Raw genomic sequence first — 19,362 nt, forward strand, 5'->3', positions numbered from 1 at the left:
AAGGACTTGAGCCATCTTCTGCTGCTTTCCCAGGTCATAGCAGAGAGCAGGATTGTAAGTGGTGCCCATATGGAATGCCAGTACTGGAGGCGGCAGCTTTACTCACTGTGCCGCAGCACAGGTTCCCCACTTTCTTTGTTTTTGTATAAAATTGAAGTGTTAATAAAATTATTTAAATTCCCTTCTAGCTATGCAGTTGTTTTTTTAAAGATTTATTTATTTATTTGGAAGTCAGAATAACACAAAGAGAAGGAGAGGCAGAGAGAGAGGTCTTCCATCTACTGGTTCACTCCCCAACTGGCTGCAATGCTGGAGCTACGCTGATCTGAAGCTAGGAGCCAGGAGCTTCTTTTGGGCCTCCCATACAGGTGCAGGGCCCCAAGGACTTGGGGCCATCTTCTACTGCTTTCCTAAGCTATAGCAGAGAGCTGGATCAGAAATAGAGCAGCCAGGACTTGAACCAATGTCCATATGGGATGCTGGCACTGCAGGCGGTGGCTTTACCTGCTACGCCACAGTGCCAGCCCCTAGCTATGCAATTTTGTAACTAGATGTCTATCTCCTGGTTGGCACAGTTTGGCACAGGTGTGTATTGATAACTCCTATAAGAAAGTCCAGTACATTAATATTGATGAAAAAGTTAAGAAGGAACTTGTATTTGTAAAGTTTTTTTTTTCTGCTATAGGAGGAAATGTTCACATAAATAATGATAAAACTTTCTGACTTCTTTTCCAATACTTTTTTTTATTTATTTATTTTTATTTTTAAAATTTTTTTTTTTTTTTGACAGGCAGAGTGGACAGTGAGAGAGAAAGACAGAGAGAAAGGTCTTCCTTTGCCATTGGTTCACCCCCCAATGGCCACTGTGGCCGGCGTACCGCGCTGATCCGAAGCCAGGAGCCAGGTGCTTCTCCTGGTCTCCCATGGGGGTGCAGGGCCCAAGCACTTGGGCCATCGCCCACTGCACTCCCGGGCCACAGCAGAGAGCTGGCCTGGAATAGGGGCAACCGGGACAGAATCCGGCGCCCCGACCAGGACTAGAACCCGGTGTGCTGGTGCCGCAAGGTGGAGGATTAGCCTATTGAGCCATGGCGCCGGCCACCAATACTTTCTTAAAAAATTTTTTTTAGAAAATTTTTTTTTTGACAGACAGAGTGGACAGTGAGAGAGAGAGAGAGAGACAGAGAGAAAGGTCTTCCTTTTTCCATTGGTTCACCCCCACAATGGCTGCTGCGGCCAGCGCGCTGCGGCCGGTGCACTACGCTGATCCAAAGCCAGGAGCCAGGTGCTTCTCCTGGTCTCCCATGTGGGTGCAGGGCCCAAGGACCTGGGCCATCCTCCACTGCACTCCTGGGCCATAGCAGAGAGCTGGCCTGGAAGAGGGGCAACCGGGACAGAATCCGGTGCCCTGACCGGGACTAGAACCCGGTGTGCCGGCGCCGCAAGGTGGAGGATTAGCCTATTGAGCCGCAGCGCCGGCGTAGAGATTTTATTTACTGGGTCAAGTGCTGTGGCCTAGGGGTGAAGCCAAGAAAGTTTCCCCATTGACTACTTGTTATTTCTTTATGATAATCTTATCATTATGTATCATTGTTAGTCTTTTTTTGTTAATAGTTTTCCACTGGTCCTCTCTTGACCATGTGATCATCTTTCTAGGAGTTCTGCTTTCATTTATTATACCCAGGGGAGGACGGCTTAGCTCAATTTTACTAGATCCAATTATGATTGGGCTTCAATATCCTTATGTAGGCCTTTCCTTGTCAATTTTTTTAAACTCTTCCTTTCACCTTATTTTTTATGTCCCTCCGAATTATATATTACTTAAAAATTGATTCCTCAGTAGGATTCACTCAAGTCCTTTCATCCTTTGTCATTTTTCCTCTCTCCCAAATCCATTATTTCTGTTTTATGTGGTAAATCTTGACTGTTTTGTAAGTACTAGAAACAAGCATCCTTCTAAATCAATTTCAGAATGAATTTTATTGGCGCTAGGATATGTGGTCTATGATTTTTATATGTAGTAGATTTTGCTTAGTTTTTACTCCATTTTTCACAGCATAATGCTCCAATTCCTCAAGGAGGGCGTGGTGCAATCCAGTTTGTGACTCAGTATCAGCATTCAAGCGGGCAGAGACGCATCCGAGTGACCACCATTGCTAGGAAGTAAGTTGTAAGAGTTTTAATTTACCAAAACTGTTAACTTGTAGTAGTTTTAATAGCAAAACTACTTTGGATTGTGCTTCTGAGGTGGGTTATAACTAAAGTCAATGTATAATCTTCAATAAAATCATATGAGGAAGAAAATTGCTATGCAGAGCACTTTTAAGACAATTGGAGACATTTGAATATGGTCTCTGTATAGGATGAAAGCATCACTGTTAATTGTCACAAATTTATTAATTGGGGTTATCTGAAGTATCTTTACAAAGTTCATGGCAAAGCATTTTATGAAAAAAATAGGCCGGCGCCGTGGCTCACTAGGCTAATCCTCTGCCTTGTGGCGTCGGCACACCGGGTTCTAGTCCCGGTCGGGGAGCCGGAGTCTGTCCCGGTTGCTCCTCTTCCAGGCCAGCTCTCTGCTGTGGCTAGGGAGTGCAGTGGAGGATGGCCCAAGTGCTTGGGCCCTGCACCCCATGGGAGACCAGGATAAGTACCTGGCTCTTGCCATCGGATCAGCGCGGTGCGTCAGCTGCAGCGCGCCGGCCACGGCGGCCATTGGAGGGTGAACCAACGGCAAAGGAAGACCTTTCTCTCTGTCTCTCTTTCTCACTGTCCACTCTGCCTGTCAAAAAAAAAAAAAAAAATAATGCATGCATTTCAAACTTTGTAAGATTTATATTTTTATTTTAGTGGCAGAGTTACAGAGAGAGGGAGAGACAGAGAGAAAGTCTTTCCTCTGCAGGTTCACTCACCAAATGGCCACAACAGCTGGGACTGGGCCAAGCTAAAGCCAGGAGCCAGGAGCCAGGAGCTTCTTCCGCAGTCTCCCATGAGGGTACAGGGGCCCAAGCAGTTGGGTCATCCTCCACTGCTTTCCATAGCAGAGAGCTGGATCAGAGGTGAAGCAGCCAGGATTCGAACTGGCGCCCATATGGGATGCCAGTGCCTCAGGTGGAGGCTTAGCCTACTATGCCACAGTGTTGGCCCGGATTTCAGATTTTTTTGTACCAAAAAAAGCTTACTATTTTTAAGTCCTGCCTTTCTATCATTTTTTTTTTTTTATTTGAAAGGCAGAGTTACAGAGTGAAGGAGGGAGAGAGAATGAGATACTGCGTCCGCTGGTTCACTCCTCAAATGGCTGTGATGGCTGGGGTTGGATGAAGCCAAAGCCAGGATCCAGGAGCTCCATGTGTGTCTCCCTTGTGGGTGACAGGAGCCCAAACACCTAGCCCTTTCTCTGCTGCTTTCCCAGTAGCACCAGCAGGGAGCTGGAGTGAATGGAATGGTCAAGAATTGAACTGGTGTCCATATGGGATGCTGTCATTGTGAGTGATGGTTTAACCTGTTATGCCACAGCTCTGACCCTTCTATCCACTTGAAGTACCCTATGTGAATGACTTGTTCCTAGGAGATATACACTGAAGTATTTCAGGGAGAGAGTCATAATATCTCCAGCTTAAACTTGGAAAGCTCTGCAAGAGGAAAAGTATGTATGTGTAAAGGGAGACAGAAAATGATAAAGCAAGCATGTTAAAATGTTAATGATTAAAGGTGATGAGTATATAGTTTATTCTTGTAGCTTTTGTGTTTTAACTTTTTAAAATGAATGGTTTTCAAAATTACATCAATCTTTCAAGGTAAATGAAGGGTTTAGCCTTGTGTCTAGCCTAATGGTTATTGATACCCATGTCTCACATCGGAGTACCTGGGTTCATTTCCTGGATCTGGCTCCTTACTCCAGCTTCTTGCTAAGCAGACCTTTGGAGGCATCCACAATGGTTCAGGTGGTTGGATTCCTGCCACCCATGTGGGAGAAACAGGTTGAACTTTTGGCTTCTGGCTTTGACTTGGCCCAGGCCCAGCTGTTGTGGGCATCTGGGGAGTGAAACAGTGAATGAGAACTCTTTGTCTCGGTCTCTAAAATTAACTAATTAATTAATTTATAAAAGAGAAAGGAAGCTTTCTTGTGAGAAACTTCATGGATTTATATATTTTTCAGTTTATTTACAGAATTTCTGTTCCTATTTGAAGAGGTGTTTTATGTGTTAGGATATCATCTATAGCATGTATCCCACCAAAGTATCCATCTTTTCAAATTATCCTGGCCATTTTCGATAATCAAGGTTTACTGCTTTGTTTATTTGCTAAGAATATGACTGTAGGGGCCTGGGCTGGTGTTTTTGTTAAGTGAATAAGCTGTGTGAAAATAAATGACTCACTCTTTGACAATCAAATTATTCTATCTTCTCTGTAGAAAATAAGTTTGATCTAGAAGATTGCCTTGCAATTTTAAGAATCAAAGTGGGGCTGGTGCTGGTTAATAATGGGTTAACGTTCTGGCCTGAAGCGCTGGTTCGAGACCTGGCTGCTCCACTTCCAAACCAGCTCTCTGCTATGGCCTAGGAAAGCAGTAGAAGATGGCCCAAGTCCTTGGGACCCTGCACCCACATGGGAGACTGGGAAGAAGCTCCTGGCTTCTGGTTCCTGGCTTTGAATCAGCGTAGCTCTGGCTGTTGCGGCCATCTGGAGAGTGAATCAGTGGATGGAAAACCTCTCTCTGTCTCTCTCTGTCTCTCTCTGTCTATCTCTCTCGGATCAGTGCAGCTCTGGCATTGCGGCTATCTGGGGAGTGAATCAGCGGATAGAAAACCTCTCTCTCTCTCTCTCTCAGATCAGCGCAGCTCTGGCCGTTGCGGCCATCTGGGGAGTGAACCAGCGGATAGAAAACCTCTCGCTCTCTCACTCGCTCGCTCTCTGTCTCTCCTTTCTCTGTGTAACTCTGACTTCCAAATAAATCTAAAAAAAAAAAAAAAAATCACAGTGAAAAAGTATTAGAAATGTACAAGAGAGATTTTACTATGTCCAGAGGCCCTTAGCTTTAAGAGGGGTGTGAGTGGTTGGCATAGTGGTTAAGATACCACTTGGCACATCCTTGCCCCATACTGTAGTTGGTTTGAATACCAACTCTATTGTCTAGACCAACTTTTTGCTAATGTGCATACTGGGAGGCAGCAGGTAATGGCTTAAGTGCTTGGACCCCTGCCGCCCGTGTAGGAGACCTGGATTGTGTTCTGGGCTTACGCTTGGCCAAGCCCTGGATGTTGTAGGTCTGTTGGGGATGGTAGCGTGGTGGTGGTGGGGGGTGGTAAACCAGTGGATGAAAGATCTCTAAATGTCTTTATCTCTGTCAGTCTCTCACTCCCTGTCTCAAATAAAATGGAAAATGAACATCTTAGCTTTAAGAGCATGAATTCTAAGAAATTTACTTGTATTTATTGCTAATGTATTTCTATTTATTGAACATCATTATATTTTCAGAAGAAAAAAAAATCACCTGTTTATTTTAGTTTAAAGCAACTAAATATCACAGGCATCCAAATTGAAAAAGTTCGGATTTAAATAATTTGTTTGTCATTCTTTGACTTTTTTTTTTTACAAAGATTTTTTGTTTGTTTGTTTATTTATTTGAAAGGCAGAGTTACAGAGAGGCAGAGGCAGAGAGAGAGAGAGGGAGGTCTTCCATCTATTGGTTCACTCCCTAGATGGCCACAATGACCAGAGCTGTACCAATCTGAAGCCAGGAGCCAGAGCCTCTTCCAGGTCTCCCACGCAGGTGCAGGGACCCAAGGAACTGGGCCATCTCCTACTGCTATCCCAGGCCATAGCAGAGAGCTGGATAGGAAGTGGAGCAGCTGGAACTCAAACCGGCGTCCATATGGGATGCTGGCACTGCAGGCGGTGGCTTTACCCGCTACGGCTTTACCCACAGTGCTGGCCTCTCTTTGATTTTTTTAAGATTAAAAATTAATAATTGCTACCCTGTAAATTAGTAAACTTTTTATGCCACTGGTGGGAGGGGACTCGTCTGTGTGACAATAGACCAGGAAAGGTGACGGGAAAGCTTGAGAAAGATGACAAGGTAGTAGTTCCAAAGCTGCATCTCTGGGGGAATTCATAAATCTTAATTTTCATGATGTGAATCTTAAATCTTTACATTAAAATTTCTTGCACCAAAAAATTAATAATTAAACAGTGTAGCCTTTAAATGTTTAAATTACAAGAAAATACAACTTTCGAAATTATTAGTGTCCTCTTTTACTTATTCTTTTCTGCCTCTTAGTATTTTACTAGATTGAGACTTACACTTGTTAACCTCCTGGAAAACAGAAAAATTACTTGTCTATTGAATGAAATTAAAAATTAAGAAGGAACAGAGAACAGTTTTAAGTAGTACCACCTTAATTCCCTTGAGATCCCACTTGCATCAAAAAGCGTTTTAACATTTATTTTCAGGAAGTCTAGAAATATTCCAGTGTTCCTTAAAGTGAAATACTTTATAATATAAGTAGGATACAAAATTTCATCTGTGAAATATTAAGCTAAAATGCAAAAACTGTTGCTGGGTATACCAGTTTGACTTTATTGAAGTTATAGAATGAATTTAATAAACTAGTATTATTTTTGTACATAATACCAAATTAATCCCTTAGACTAAAATATTTTCTTAACTTTTGATTGATTTGGATCAGTGTGTTAACATGGAGAGAAAAGAATACTAAGTAATTTTTTTGAAAAAAAACTTTTTATTTTAAAATTGTTTTAAATTTATGAAACAAAGTTGTGAAGTTGTACCAAGAATACCCCCCATTTACGCAGCTTTCCCTGTTAAGATATTTTAGTATATTGGTCACAGTTAATGAACTACACTTAGCCTCCCCTAATTTTTTAAATACAAACTCCCTTTATATTTCTATACTTCTATCTCCTAGTCAATCATAATCAGCATTCTATGTTCAGATTAGGTTTTTGATTTTAGCTTCCACATATGAGGGAAAACATGTGCTGTTTGTCCTTCTGTCTGGCCTACTTAATTTAACATGATGTCTTCTTGTTCCCTCCAATTTTGCTTCAAATGATAAGATTTCATACTTTTTATTGGTTGATACAAAGTAATTTTAATTATGTGATTTTTATCATTGGAGATTAAACTAAAAACCAACAAGGAGAAATCTGAGCTTTTATTCACTTTCCAACTTAACAAATGAGAAAACTTTTGTTTTTGTTTTTATAGCTATGCTTTCACATAGTTGGATAACTCAAAAAAAGTTTGATGAACATCTGGCTTTATAAATTTTTTTCCATGTATTTATTTGAAGGATAAGGAATGAGGACGAAGAGAGGGAGAGAAAGAAAGGGGGGGAGAGAGAGAGAGAAAAGAGAGATTGTAATCTCCATCTGCTAGTTCACTCTCCAAATGCCTGCAACAGCTTAGACTAGGCCAAATTGTACCTGGGAGTGAGAAACTCAATTTGGGTCTTCCAAGGTTCACACCAGCAGTATTAGAACTGGGAGTCTAGGTGGGCCATGAACCCAGGCATGCCAATACAAGATGTTAGTGTCCCAAGTAGTGTAACTGTTGTGCCAAATGCCCGACCCCAAATTAAATTTTAAAGTCTGACATAGAGACTTGTGTGTCTAAAGGTGCCAGTCTTACACATGTGTACTGTTATTTCCACTTATATTAATTAGTGTTTTAAGGATTGTGGTTGGGAATCTGCTTTTGTAGTTACTTTGTAGGATTTTTTTCCCCAGAAACCTTTTATTTACAGAATACAAACTTTATGGGTTTCATAAATACAACTTTAGGAATATAGTGATTCTTCCCACCATACCTGCCCTCCCACCCTTTTCCTCCTCTTCTATTCCCATTATTTTTTACCAAGATCTATTTTCAACTAACTTTATACAAATACTAAGTAAACAGTTCAACAAACTGTATGAAAAAAGAAAAACTGTTCCTCAAAGTCAAGACAGGGCTGTTCAAAGTCATTGCATCTCAAAGTGTCAAGTTCACTTCTATAGACTACCTTTCAGGTGCTCTATTAGTTATCACAGATCAGGGTTAACATAAGGTATTTGTCCTTTTGGGACTGGCTTATTTCACTAAGTATGATGTTTTCTGGATTCATCCATTTTGTGGCAAACGACAGGGTTTCTTTTTTGTTTCTTTTTTTCCTTTTTTTTTTTTTTTAATTTCTTTATCTAGTCTTCAGTATATGGGCATTTGGGTTGATTCCATATCATAGCTATTGTGAACTGAGCTTCAATAAACATGGGGGTGCAGATAATGCTTTCATATGCTGATTTCATTTCCCTTGGGTAAATTCCCAGGAGTGGGAGGGCTGGGTCATATGGTAGGTCTATATTCAGATTTCTGAGGTATCTCCATACTGTCTTCTGTAGTGGCTTTACCAGTTTACATTCCCACTGTTGGGAATGTAAACTTTTTCCCCACATCCTCACCAGCATTTGTTGTTTGTTGATTTCTGTATGAGAGCCATTCTCCTGAGTGTGAAGTGAAACCTCATTGTGGTTTTGATTTGCATTTCCCTGATGCCTAGTGATCTTGAGCATTTTTTTCATGCGTCTGTTGGCCATTTGGATTCCCTTTTTTGAAAACTTCCTGTTTAAGTCCCTTGCCCATTTCTTTTTTATTTATTTATTTATTTATTTATTGACAGGCAGAGTGGACAGTGAGAGAGAGAGAGACAGAGAGAAAGGTCTTCCTTTTTGCCATTGGTTCACCCTCCAATGGCTGCCGCGGCCGGTGCGCTGCGGCCAGCGCATCGCGCTGATCCGAAGCCAGGAGCCAGGTGCTTTTCCTGGTCTCCCATGCGGGTGCAGGGCCCAAGGACTTGGGCCATCCTCCACTGCACTCCTGGGCCATAGCAGAGAGCTGGCTTGGAAGAGGGGCAACCGGGACAGAATCTGGCGCCCCGACCGGGACTAGAACCCGGTGTGTGGGCGTCACAAGGCGGAGATTTAGCCTATTGAGCCACAACGCCAGCCTTGCCCATTTCTTAACTGGATTGTTTGTTTTGTTGTTGTTGAGTTTCTTGATCTCTTTATATATTCTTATTATTAATCCTTTATCCGTTGCATAGTTTGCAAATAATTTTTCCCATTCTGTCGGTTTCCTCTTCAGTTGCTGAGTGTTTCTTTTGCAGTACAAAAGCTTCTCAATTTGATGTAATCCCATTTGTAACCCCATTTGTCAATTTTGGCTTTGATTTCTTTTCCAAGAACTTTTGCCTATACCAATGTGTTTTAGGGTTTCCCCTGTGTTCTCTAGTAATTTGATTGTATTGAGTCATAGATTTAGGTATTTGATCCATTTTGAGTAGATTTTTGGGTAAGGTGTAAGATAGGGATCTTTGTCTTTTGCATGTGGTGATCCAGTTTTCCCAGCGTCATTTGTTGAAGAGACTGTATTTTCCTCAGTGACTGATTTTAGCTGCTTTGTAAAAGATAGTTGGTTGTGGTTGTGTGGGTTGATTTGTGGTGTTTCTGTTCTGCTCCATTGGTCTATTCATCTGTTTTTGTACCAATACCAGGATGTTTTGATTATAACTGCCTTGTAGTATGTCTTGAAATCTGGTATTGTGATGCCTTCAGCTTTGTTTTTGTTGTATAAGATTGCTTTATTTGGGGTTTCCTGTGTTTCCATATGAATTTCAGCATCATTTTTTTCTATATCTGAGAAGAATGTCCTTGTTGTTTTGATTGATATCACATTGAATCTATAGATTGCTTTTGGTAGTGTGGACATTTTGATGATATTGATTCTTCCAATCCATGAACATGGAAGATTTTTCCATTTTTTTGTGTCTTCTTCTATTTCTTTCTTTAAGATTTTATAATTCTCATCATAGAGATCTTTGACATCTTGGCTAAATTTATTCCAAGGTATTTGATTTTTATTGTAGCTTTTATGAAAGGGATTATCTTAGAAGTTCTTTCAGCTGTGGCATTTTTTTGTGTATACAAAAGCTATTGATTTTTCCCTGTGGATTTTGTATCCTGCCACTTTACAGTTCCAATACTCTCTTTTTTTTATTTTTAATTTTTTTTTATTTTTTGAGAGGCAGAGTGGACAGTGAGAGAGAGACAGAGAGAAAGGTCTTCCTTTGCCGTTGGTTCACCCTCCAATGGCCGCCGCGGTCGGCGTGCTGCGGTTGGCGCACTGCGCTGATCCGAAGGCAGGAGCCAGGTACTTATCCTGGTCTCCCATGGGGTGCAGGGCCCAAGCACTTGGGCCATCCTCCACTGCCTCCCCTGGCCACAGCAGAGAGCTGGCCTGGAAGAGGGGCAACCGGGACAGAATCCGGCGCCCCAAACGGGACTAGAACCCCGTGTGCTGGCGCCGCAAGGCGGAGGATTAGCCTAGTGAGCCGTGGCGCCGGTTCCAATACTCTCTTAGTGGAGTCTTTTGAATTCCATATATATAGAATCATGTCATCTGCAAATAGGGATAGTTTGACTTCCTCCTTCCCAATTTGTATCCCTTTGATTTCTTTTTCTTGCTTAATAGCTCTGGCTAAAACTTCCAGGACTAAATTGAATAGCAGTGAGAGTGGGCATACTTGTCTGGTTCCATATCTTAGTGGGAATGCTTCCAACTTTTCCCTGTTCAATAGGATGCTGGCTGTGGTTTTGTCATAAATTGCGTTGATTGTGTTGGGGAGTGTTTCTTCTATACCCAAGTTGCTTAAAGTTTTCATCATGAAAGGGTGTTGTATTTTATGAAATGCTTTTTCTTCATCTATTGAGATAATCATGATTTTTGTTCTTTAATTTGTTAATGTGACATATCACATTAATTGATTTGCAAATGTTGAACCATTCCTCATACTAGAGATAAATCCCACTTAGTCTGGGTGAATCATTTTTTTGATGTGTTGTTAGAGTCAATTGGCTAGAATTTTGCTGAGGATTTTTGCATCTATATTCGTCAGGGAAATTGGTCTGGAGTTCTCTTTTTCTGTTGTATCTTTTTCAGGTGTAGGAATTAAGGTGATGCTGGCTTCATAGAAGGAATTTGGGAGGATTCCCTCCCTTTCAATTGTTTTGAATAACTTGAGAAGAATTGTAGTTAGTTCTTCTATAAATGTCTGGTAGAATTCAGCAGTGAGGCCACCCAGTCCTGGGCTTTTCTTTGTTGGGAGGGTCTTTATTACTGATTCAATTTATGTCTTGGTTATGGATCTGTTTAAGTTTTCTATGCCTTCTTCATGGCTCAGTTTAGGTAGGTTGTATATGTCCAGGAATCTATCCATTTCTTCTAGGCTTCCTGGTTTGTTAGTATATAGCTCTTTGTAGTAATTCCTGATGATTCTTTTTTTTTTTAAAGATTTATTTTATTTTATTTGAAAGAGAGTTATAGAGAGAGGTAGAGACAGAGAGAGGTCTTCCATCCACTGGTTCCCTCCCCAGATGGCCACAACGGCTGGAGCTGCACTGATCCAAAGCCAGGAGCCAGGAGATTCCTCCAGGTCTCCCACTCAGGAGACCACTCAGGTGCAGGGGCTTCTTCTACTGCTTTCCCAGTCCATAGCCGAGAGCTAGATTGGAAGAGGGGCAGGCGGGACTAGAACCAGCGCCCATATGGGATGCCGGCGCTTCAGGCCAGGGCGTTAACCCACTGAGCCACAGCGCTGGCCCCGATGATTCTTTTTATTTCTGTGGTGTCTGTTGTTACATTCCCTTTTCATCTCTAATTTTATTGATTTGGGTCTTCTCTCTCCTTCTTTTGGTTAGTTGGGCCAATGGTTTGCCAATTTTGTTTCTTTTTTCAAAAAACTAGCTCTTCATTTTACTAAAATTTAGTACTTTTTTGTTTCAATTTTCTTTATTTCTTCTCTAATTTTAATTATTTCTTTCCCTCTACTAGTTCTGGGTTTGGTTTGCTGTTGTTTTTGTAAGTCTTTGAGATGCATTTATTTGGTTCCCTTCCAATTTCTTGACATAGGCACCAAATACTATGAACTTTCCCTTTAACATTACTTTTGCTGTATTCCCTAAGGTTTGATATGTTGTGTTGTCATCTCATTCATTTCCAGAAATTTTTTGATTTCTCTTTGATTTCTTCTATGACCCACTGTTTATTCAGGATCATGTGGCTCAGTCTCCATTTGTTTACATGTATTCTGGTGATTCTTGAGTTGTTGATTTCCAGTTTCATTGCATTTATGGTCAGAGGTGATGCATAGTATGATTTTGATTTTTTTGTATTTGTGTAGACTTGCTTTATGGCCCAACCTGTAGTCAATCCTAGAAAATGTTCCATACACTGTTGAGAAGAATGTGTATTCTGTGGCTATAGGATGAAAAGTTCTGTAAATATCTTTTAGGTCCATTTGGTCTATAGTGTCAATTAACTCTGTTGTTCCTTTATTGATTTTGTGTCTGGCTGAAAGTAGGGTATTGAAGTCCCCCATTACTGTTGCATTGGAGTCTATGTCTCCCTTTAGTTCCATTAGCATTTCTTTTCAATAGCTGGGTGACCTATAATTAGGTCCCTACACATTTACAATAGTCACATCTTCCTGTTGAATTGATCCCTTAATCATTATATAGTGCCCTTCTTTTTCTCTATTAACAGTTTTTGTGTTAGAGTCTATTTTGTCTGATAGTAGGATGGCTACACCAGCTCTTTTTTGGTTTCTGTTAGCATGAAATATCTTTTTCCATCCTTTCACTTTTAGTCTGCCTGTACCTTTGTTGGTGAGATGTGTGTGTTTTTTTTTTTTGTTGTTGTTGTTTTGTTTTTGTTTTTGTTTTTGGCAGCACATAGATGGGTTTTGTTTTTTTAATCCATTCAGCCAGTTTGTATTTTTTAACTGGAGACTTGAGGTCATTTACATTCAAGGAAACTATTGATAAGTAACCATTGGCCTTGCCATTTTCCCATAAACACTTTTATTTTACTTTGGATTTCTTTTGTCTTTTCCTGGGAGATTTTCTGCCTTCAGTTTCCTTCATAGTGATGACCATTTTTCTGTGTTTCTGTGTGCAGCACATCCTTAAGTATCTTTTGTAAGGCTGGAAGAGTGGTGACAAAGTCTTTCAATTTCTGTTTGTTATGCAAGGTCCTTATTTCACCTTCATTCTCAAATGGGAGCTTTGCAGGTTGCAGTATTCTGTGTTGACAGTTTTTTTTCCTCTTAAGACTTGGAATTTTTCACCATTCTCTCCTAGCCTGTAGGATTTCTGATGAGAAGTCAGCTATGAGTTCAATTACAGATCCTCTGATAGTAATCTGGCGTTTCTCTCATTCACATTTAATATTTTTTCTTTATGTTTTTCTGTGGAGAGTTTGACTACAATGTGTTGTGGTGAAGATCTTTTTTGACCATGTCTATTAGGAGTTCTATATGCTTCCTGTACTTGGACGTCCCTTTCTTTCTCCAAATTAGGGAAGTTTTCTGTAATTATTTCACTAAAAAGGCCTTCTAACCCATTCTCTCTTTCCATGTCTTTAGGAACTCCTAAGACCCATATGTTGGGTTGATTGATAGTATCCCATCAATATCCAACAGTGTTTTTTAATGTTTTAATTTCTGCTTTTTTTTGGTCTGACTGTAAAATTTCCAGAGATTTGTCCTCTAACTTGGATATTCTTTCCTCTCACCTACTGAGTCTGTTGTTAAGGCTTCCCACTGTATTTTTTATTTGATCTGTTGAATTTTTCATTTCCAATATTCTGTTTTGATTTCTTTAATATCTCAATTTAATGATTAAAATTTTTTCATGTCATGTAAGGATTTCTTCAGTTTGTGATTTGCCTCTGATTACTTCTAAGTAATCCTATGATTAATTTTTTCTGACATTTCATCAATCTTTCCATCTTTTTTTTTTTTTTTTTTTTGACAGGCAGAATGGACAGTGTGAGAGAGAGACAGAGAGAAAGGTCTTCCTTTTGCTGTTGGTTCATCCTCCAATGGCCCCCACGGTGCGCTGTAGCTGGTGCGCTGCAACCGGCGCACCGCGCTGATCCGAAGCCAGGAGCCAGGTGCTCCTCCTGGTCTCCCCTGCGGGTGCAGGGCCCTTGGGCCATCCTCCACTGCCTTCCCTAGCCACAGCAGAGAGCTGGCCTGGAAGAAGGGCAACCAGGACAGAATCTGGCGCCCTGACCGGGACTAGAACCCAGTGTGCCAGTGTTGCAGGCGGAGGATTAGCCTATTGAGCTGTGGCGCTGGCCAATCTTTCCATCTTCACATTTTAGTATTGAAGTGTTGTGTTCTTTTGGGGGTGTCATGTTGTCTTCTTTATTCTTGTTTCTTAAATTGCTACATTTATTATTAGACATTTGTGGTGATACTTTTTTTTTCCTCTGCGATGGCATTTAGCTTTGGTGTATGCCTCTGTGGCTTAGTGGATTGTCTGTTCTTTCAGTGAATACCCAGAGGCATGTGCTGGGTGCAGTCAGGGAGCTCTGTTCAGTGCTCCAGGGAGAGGGAGGTGTCCAAGGTGACACCCAGGTTGGGCATGGTAAATCTCTTTATTTTTATTTTTTAATCAGGGGGGGTTTGTTCTGCTCTGTTGGTGTATTCTCATGCTCACCTCCTCCCCTCTAAGGAGACCAATGCCTGGGTGCTAGTTCCAGTGGTTACATTATTCATCCATGTGTCATAAGAACCACACAAAATATCCATGGCAGTCCTAGGTCTGAGCACAGATCCCGCAGCAGTGACCCTCACCAGGGAATCGGGGAACCCGAGCATATGGAGCTGCCACAGTGACTGCCCACAGTCCCAGCTGCCCCCTGCACCCTCCCACATACCCACAGTGTTTTCACCGTCCTAGTACACAGGAGCCCCATAGTTATGAGCACCCAGCCAGACTCAGGCATCTCCTCTCAGCAGATTGTTGGGCGCATGGCCATGAGCTAACACAGTTATTATTGATGTCCAAAATGGCACCTGCCATCTATTGGCTAATTATATGACTCTGGTGCCAGGTGGTCAGGGAGAGAGACATGTACCCTCCTTTTTTTTCCCTCCAGGTTGGCGGGTACACTGTCCCCCACAAGGCTTCAACCCTGACTCATGCCAGGCTCTTCCTGCAGCTTTATTGTCAGTTGTTTGGGCTGCTGCAGTCTCGTGTTACCTCACTCTCCAATGCTGGTGCTGAGGCTCTCAGCTGCTGGGGTCCTGAGCTGTGTGCCTCCACACCCTCCATGTGGGTCTGCTGTGTTCCTCTAATTTGCGCAGAGTTTCCTCTGCTGCTTTCTCCCTAACTCTTCCCTGAGGCTGCACTCTCTCCACTTTTTTTAAACTATCTTCCTCTAGGTTAGACATTGAGCTCCCTCCCTATTCCGCCATCTTGAAAACTCCTCACCTTTATTCTTAGGATTTTTTTTTAAGGTTAGATTATATTTTTCTGAAAAACAGTGAATACTCTTCTGAAACTGCTATTAGTGTTTTAGAAGAATTGCTAATTTGTCTTGGTAGTATTGAAATTTCAAAATATTGAAGTAGCATTTGGTATCATTTTAATTTAAGTCTGTTGTAGCTAACTGTGATGTTGTGAATACAGTAATTGAGCTGCTTTTCTGTACTTCCTATTGTCTGTAGCTGGGCAGATGCTCAAACTCAAATCCAAAACATCGCTGCATCTTTTGACCAGGAGGCAGCTGCTATTCTTATGGCCCGGCTGGCCATATATAGAGCAGAAACGGAAGAAGGGCCAGATGTGCTTAGATGGCTGGATAGACAGCTCATTCGACTGGTAAGATGTAATGCTCTCTGAATCCATTTGTTTTAATTTGTAATAAATTTTCAGCTAACCTTAATAGTACTTAACAGTGTACCTGAACTATGAAGGATTTCTATTGAAATTACTGAGATAGTAGCATAGTAATGAATAGTAGAATTTAGTTATCTCTTCTTATAAACTAGACTGTCCTTTTTCCTTAAAACAAAGGAGTGACAATTAAATAGACCTTTATTTTTTCTATTTTGGGGGTCCTGGTGTGTAATTAGCTCCACATTCTAAATTTTTACAGCTGCTTTTATTACTTTATGTGTATTTCTTCATTGCTGTGGCTTCAGTTTTCTATTTGCATTTGAATAGAAATGCATATTTTAAAAAGTTAATTGATGCATAAATTGTACATATTAAGATATAACATATAGACAGGTCTTGACCATATGGCTCTGGATTGCTAAATGTGTGCTAGTAATGTTAACTGACATTTTTTTTTAAACATGCTAGGAGCTCATTACTTATATTAGGACCTAGTGAATTTCATTAGGCTTAATTCCTGACACTAATTTATAAATTTTTACTTATTTCTTAAATGTTTATGTATTTACTTCCATCTACTTGAAAGGCAGAGCAACAGAGAGGGGGAGAGAGAGAGATTGATTGATCAATCGATTGGTTGATTGATCTTCCATCTGCTGGATTATTCTCCCAGTGTCCACAACAGCCAGGGCTGGGCCAGGCTCAAGTCAGGAGCCCAGAACTCTATGTGGGTCTCTCACGTGGGTGGCAGGGGCTCCCAGGATGTATTAGAAGGATGCTGGATGGGAAGTGGAGTAGCTGGGACTCAAACTGTCATTCCAGTACAGGATGCAGGCATCTCAAGTGGCAGTTTAACCCGATGTGCACACAAACCATCCTGATACTCCGTTTTTGGTGTTTTTTTTTTTTTTTTTTTTTTTTAAACTTTATTTATTTGAAAGGCAGTTACAGAGAAAGAAAGAGTGACAGAGACAAATCTTCTATCTACTGGTTCACTACTGGCTGGGACTGGGACAGGCCGAAGCCAAGAGCCAGGAACTTCTTCTGGATCTCCCATGTGGGTGCAGGGGCCCAAATACTTGGGCCATCCTCTATTGTTTTCTCAGGCACATCATCAGGGATCTGGATTCTAAGTGGAACAGCCAGGACATGAACTGGCATTCATATGGAATGGTAGCACTGTAGGCAGCGACTTTACCTGCTATACCACAGTGCTAGCCCCTGAGTAACCTAGTTAATAAAGCAGATCATTTTTTTTTTAAAGATTTATTTATTTTACTTGAAAGTCAGAGTTACACAGAGAGAAGGAGAGGCAGAGAGAGGGGTCTTCCATCCCTGGTTCACTCCCCAATTGGCTGCAATGGCCGGAACTGTGCCGATCCGAAGCCAGAAGCCAGGAGCTTCTTCCAGATCTCCCACATGGGTGCAGAGTCCCAAAGACTTGGACCATCTTCTGCTGCTTTCCCAGGTCATAGCAGAGAGCTGGATCAGAAGTGGAGCAGCTGGGACTTGAACTGGCGCCCATATGGGATGCCGGCACTGCAGGTGGTGGCTTTTACCCACTATGCCACATCGCGGGCTCCAGCAAACCATTTTTATAGTATCATCCAGAGCTTTTTAGTTTTTGTCTCCAAGAGTTGTTTTACATTAGCATTTTATTTTTGTGAAGAAAGCAGCCTTGTGACAATATTAACATTTTTAACCAGAGAGATTTAAACCTCTCATAGGCTCAGCCACTGATGAGACACCATCAGTTCCTTCAGTATGGACCTTTTGGTTCTAGATTGGAGAATGAAACATTAAAAATATTTTGTCCTTTGCTTGCTTAGGGTGGCAGAGAAGTTTCTCATTGTAAGAGAAAAGTTTTCTTGAATTTCACTATTATTTAGAAACCTGAGATGACATTGGTAAAACCTGCTAACTCATCAACCTGAACAGAGAAACTATTTTTTCCCAGCTTATTATGCAATCCTCTTCAGCATTATATGATGTATCATTAGTACTTTAACTTATTGGACATTTTTTTTTTATTGGACAGGCAGAGTTAGACAGTGAGAGAGACAGAGAGAAAGGTCTTCCTTCCATTGGTTCACCCCTCAAATGGCCGCTACGGCTGGCGCGCGCCAATCCGAAGCCAGGAGCCAGGTGCTTTTTCTGGTCTCCCATGAGGGTGCAGGCGCTCAAGCACTTGGGCCATCCTCCACTGTACTCCCAGGCCACAGCAGAGAGCTGGACTGGAAGAGGAGCAACTGGGACTAGAACCCAGTGCCCATATGGGATGCTGGCACTGCAGGCGGGGGATTAACCAAGTGAGCCACGGCACTGGCCCCTATTGGACTGTTTTAAACTGGAACTTTTTCAATTTCTCAGACTACATCTTGTGTTAGCATTTTACTTACTGTAATTTTACATGTTGACATTGCATTGTTGGGTTCTCACTAACCACTGTCTTGGTAGTAAGTTGCACTCTGAAACACTTGTTTCCCAAGCCTCTTCCTTGAATTTAACTTTGTTTTACAAATACTTTATTGTTGGGGCTGGCACTATGGTATAAAGGTATGAAGGATAAAGCTGCTACCTGCAGTGCCGGCATCCCATATGGATACCGGGTCAAGTCCCTGCAGCTCCGCTTCCGATCAAGCTCTCTGCTATGGCCTGGGAAAGCAGTAGAAGACAGCCCAAGTTCTTGGGAGACCTGAAAGAAACTCCTGGCCTCAGATGGGCCCAGCTCCGGCCGTTGCGGACACTTGCGGAGTCAACCAGAGGATGGAAGACCACCTCTGCCCCTTTTTAACTCTGCCTTTCAAATAAATAATAATAATATAAAAAATTAAAAAGAATGTTATTAAAAATACTTTATTGTTTTGCGATTCTAAAAAGCTCTTTGAAGTAATCAAAACCTTTCCTTGTCAAGTGGCTGTGATTTCCACTAAAGTACTTTTTCCAATTTTGGAGCTGCTGCTCTATTTAATTTGTCACATATGATGCAAAATTGAATAGTTCAACTTGTATTAAAACCGCTGATAAGTACCTTTCATTGTGAAGATGGATCTTTTCTGAGTCCCTTGATGCGTGAGTACAGTGAAATGACAAAGGATTGTAAATCTTCAGAATTCCCAACAAACCTAGGTCTGGAATCTGTCTTTCTAACTCACACCTCAACTTCAGAAATTACCATATTACTTGAAATGTTTGTAAAACACACTCTAATAAAACAGAAGAGCTTAATAAATAGCAGAGAGCTGCAATAAGTAGAAAGTTTACCAAACATCTCACAGGAGAACTTGTACAGGTCTTGTATTTTGCAGTGGTTATAATAGCGGCAGGGCTGTTGGGGCTGTTGGGGCTGTTGGGGCTGGAGAACGGGTCTTTCATGGCACAGATCTGTCACACAAGTTACCTGTCACACCAATAGAACTTATCTGTCACACCAGTAGAACTTCACCATAAGTCAGTTGGTGGCAGCATGTGTGCAGGTATAAGTTGTGCAGATAATTTAGTAGGGAGAGACTGATGTCATTAGACTGCTGTTCTGCTTCTTTGTAAAACAGCAGAAACTAAGTGAGGTTATCCAAGCGAACAGTCATACTGCCTATTGCTGTGTGGGGCTGAAAG

The 19,362-nt window shown here is 41.4% G+C and overlaps 1 protein-coding gene across 1 annotated transcript in view; it reads left to right on the forward strand.

Moving 5' to 3' along the window:
* SEC23A (SEC23 homolog A, COPII component) overlaps nucleotides 1-19,362 on the forward strand; it is a 66,033-nt gene that overhangs the window by 27,126 nt on the left and 19,545 nt on the right. Inside the window, exons 13-14 of the mRNA XM_008269515.5 lie at nucleotides 2,057-2,163; nucleotides 15,576-15,729. Of these exons, the coding sequence (XP_008267737.1) occupies nucleotides 2,057-2,163; nucleotides 15,576-15,729 (261 nt within the window). The remainder of the gene's footprint in view (nucleotides 1-2,056; nucleotides 2,164-15,575; nucleotides 15,730-19,362) is intronic.

The sequence above is a fragment of the Oryctolagus cuniculus genome, chromosome 12 (genome assembly GCF_051225735.1).
Source record: "Oryctolagus cuniculus isolate XC-2025 breed Fujian yellow rabbit chromosome 12, ASM5122573v1, whole genome shotgun sequence".
NCBI lineage: Eukaryota > Metazoa > Chordata > Mammalia > Lagomorpha > Leporidae > Oryctolagus > Oryctolagus cuniculus.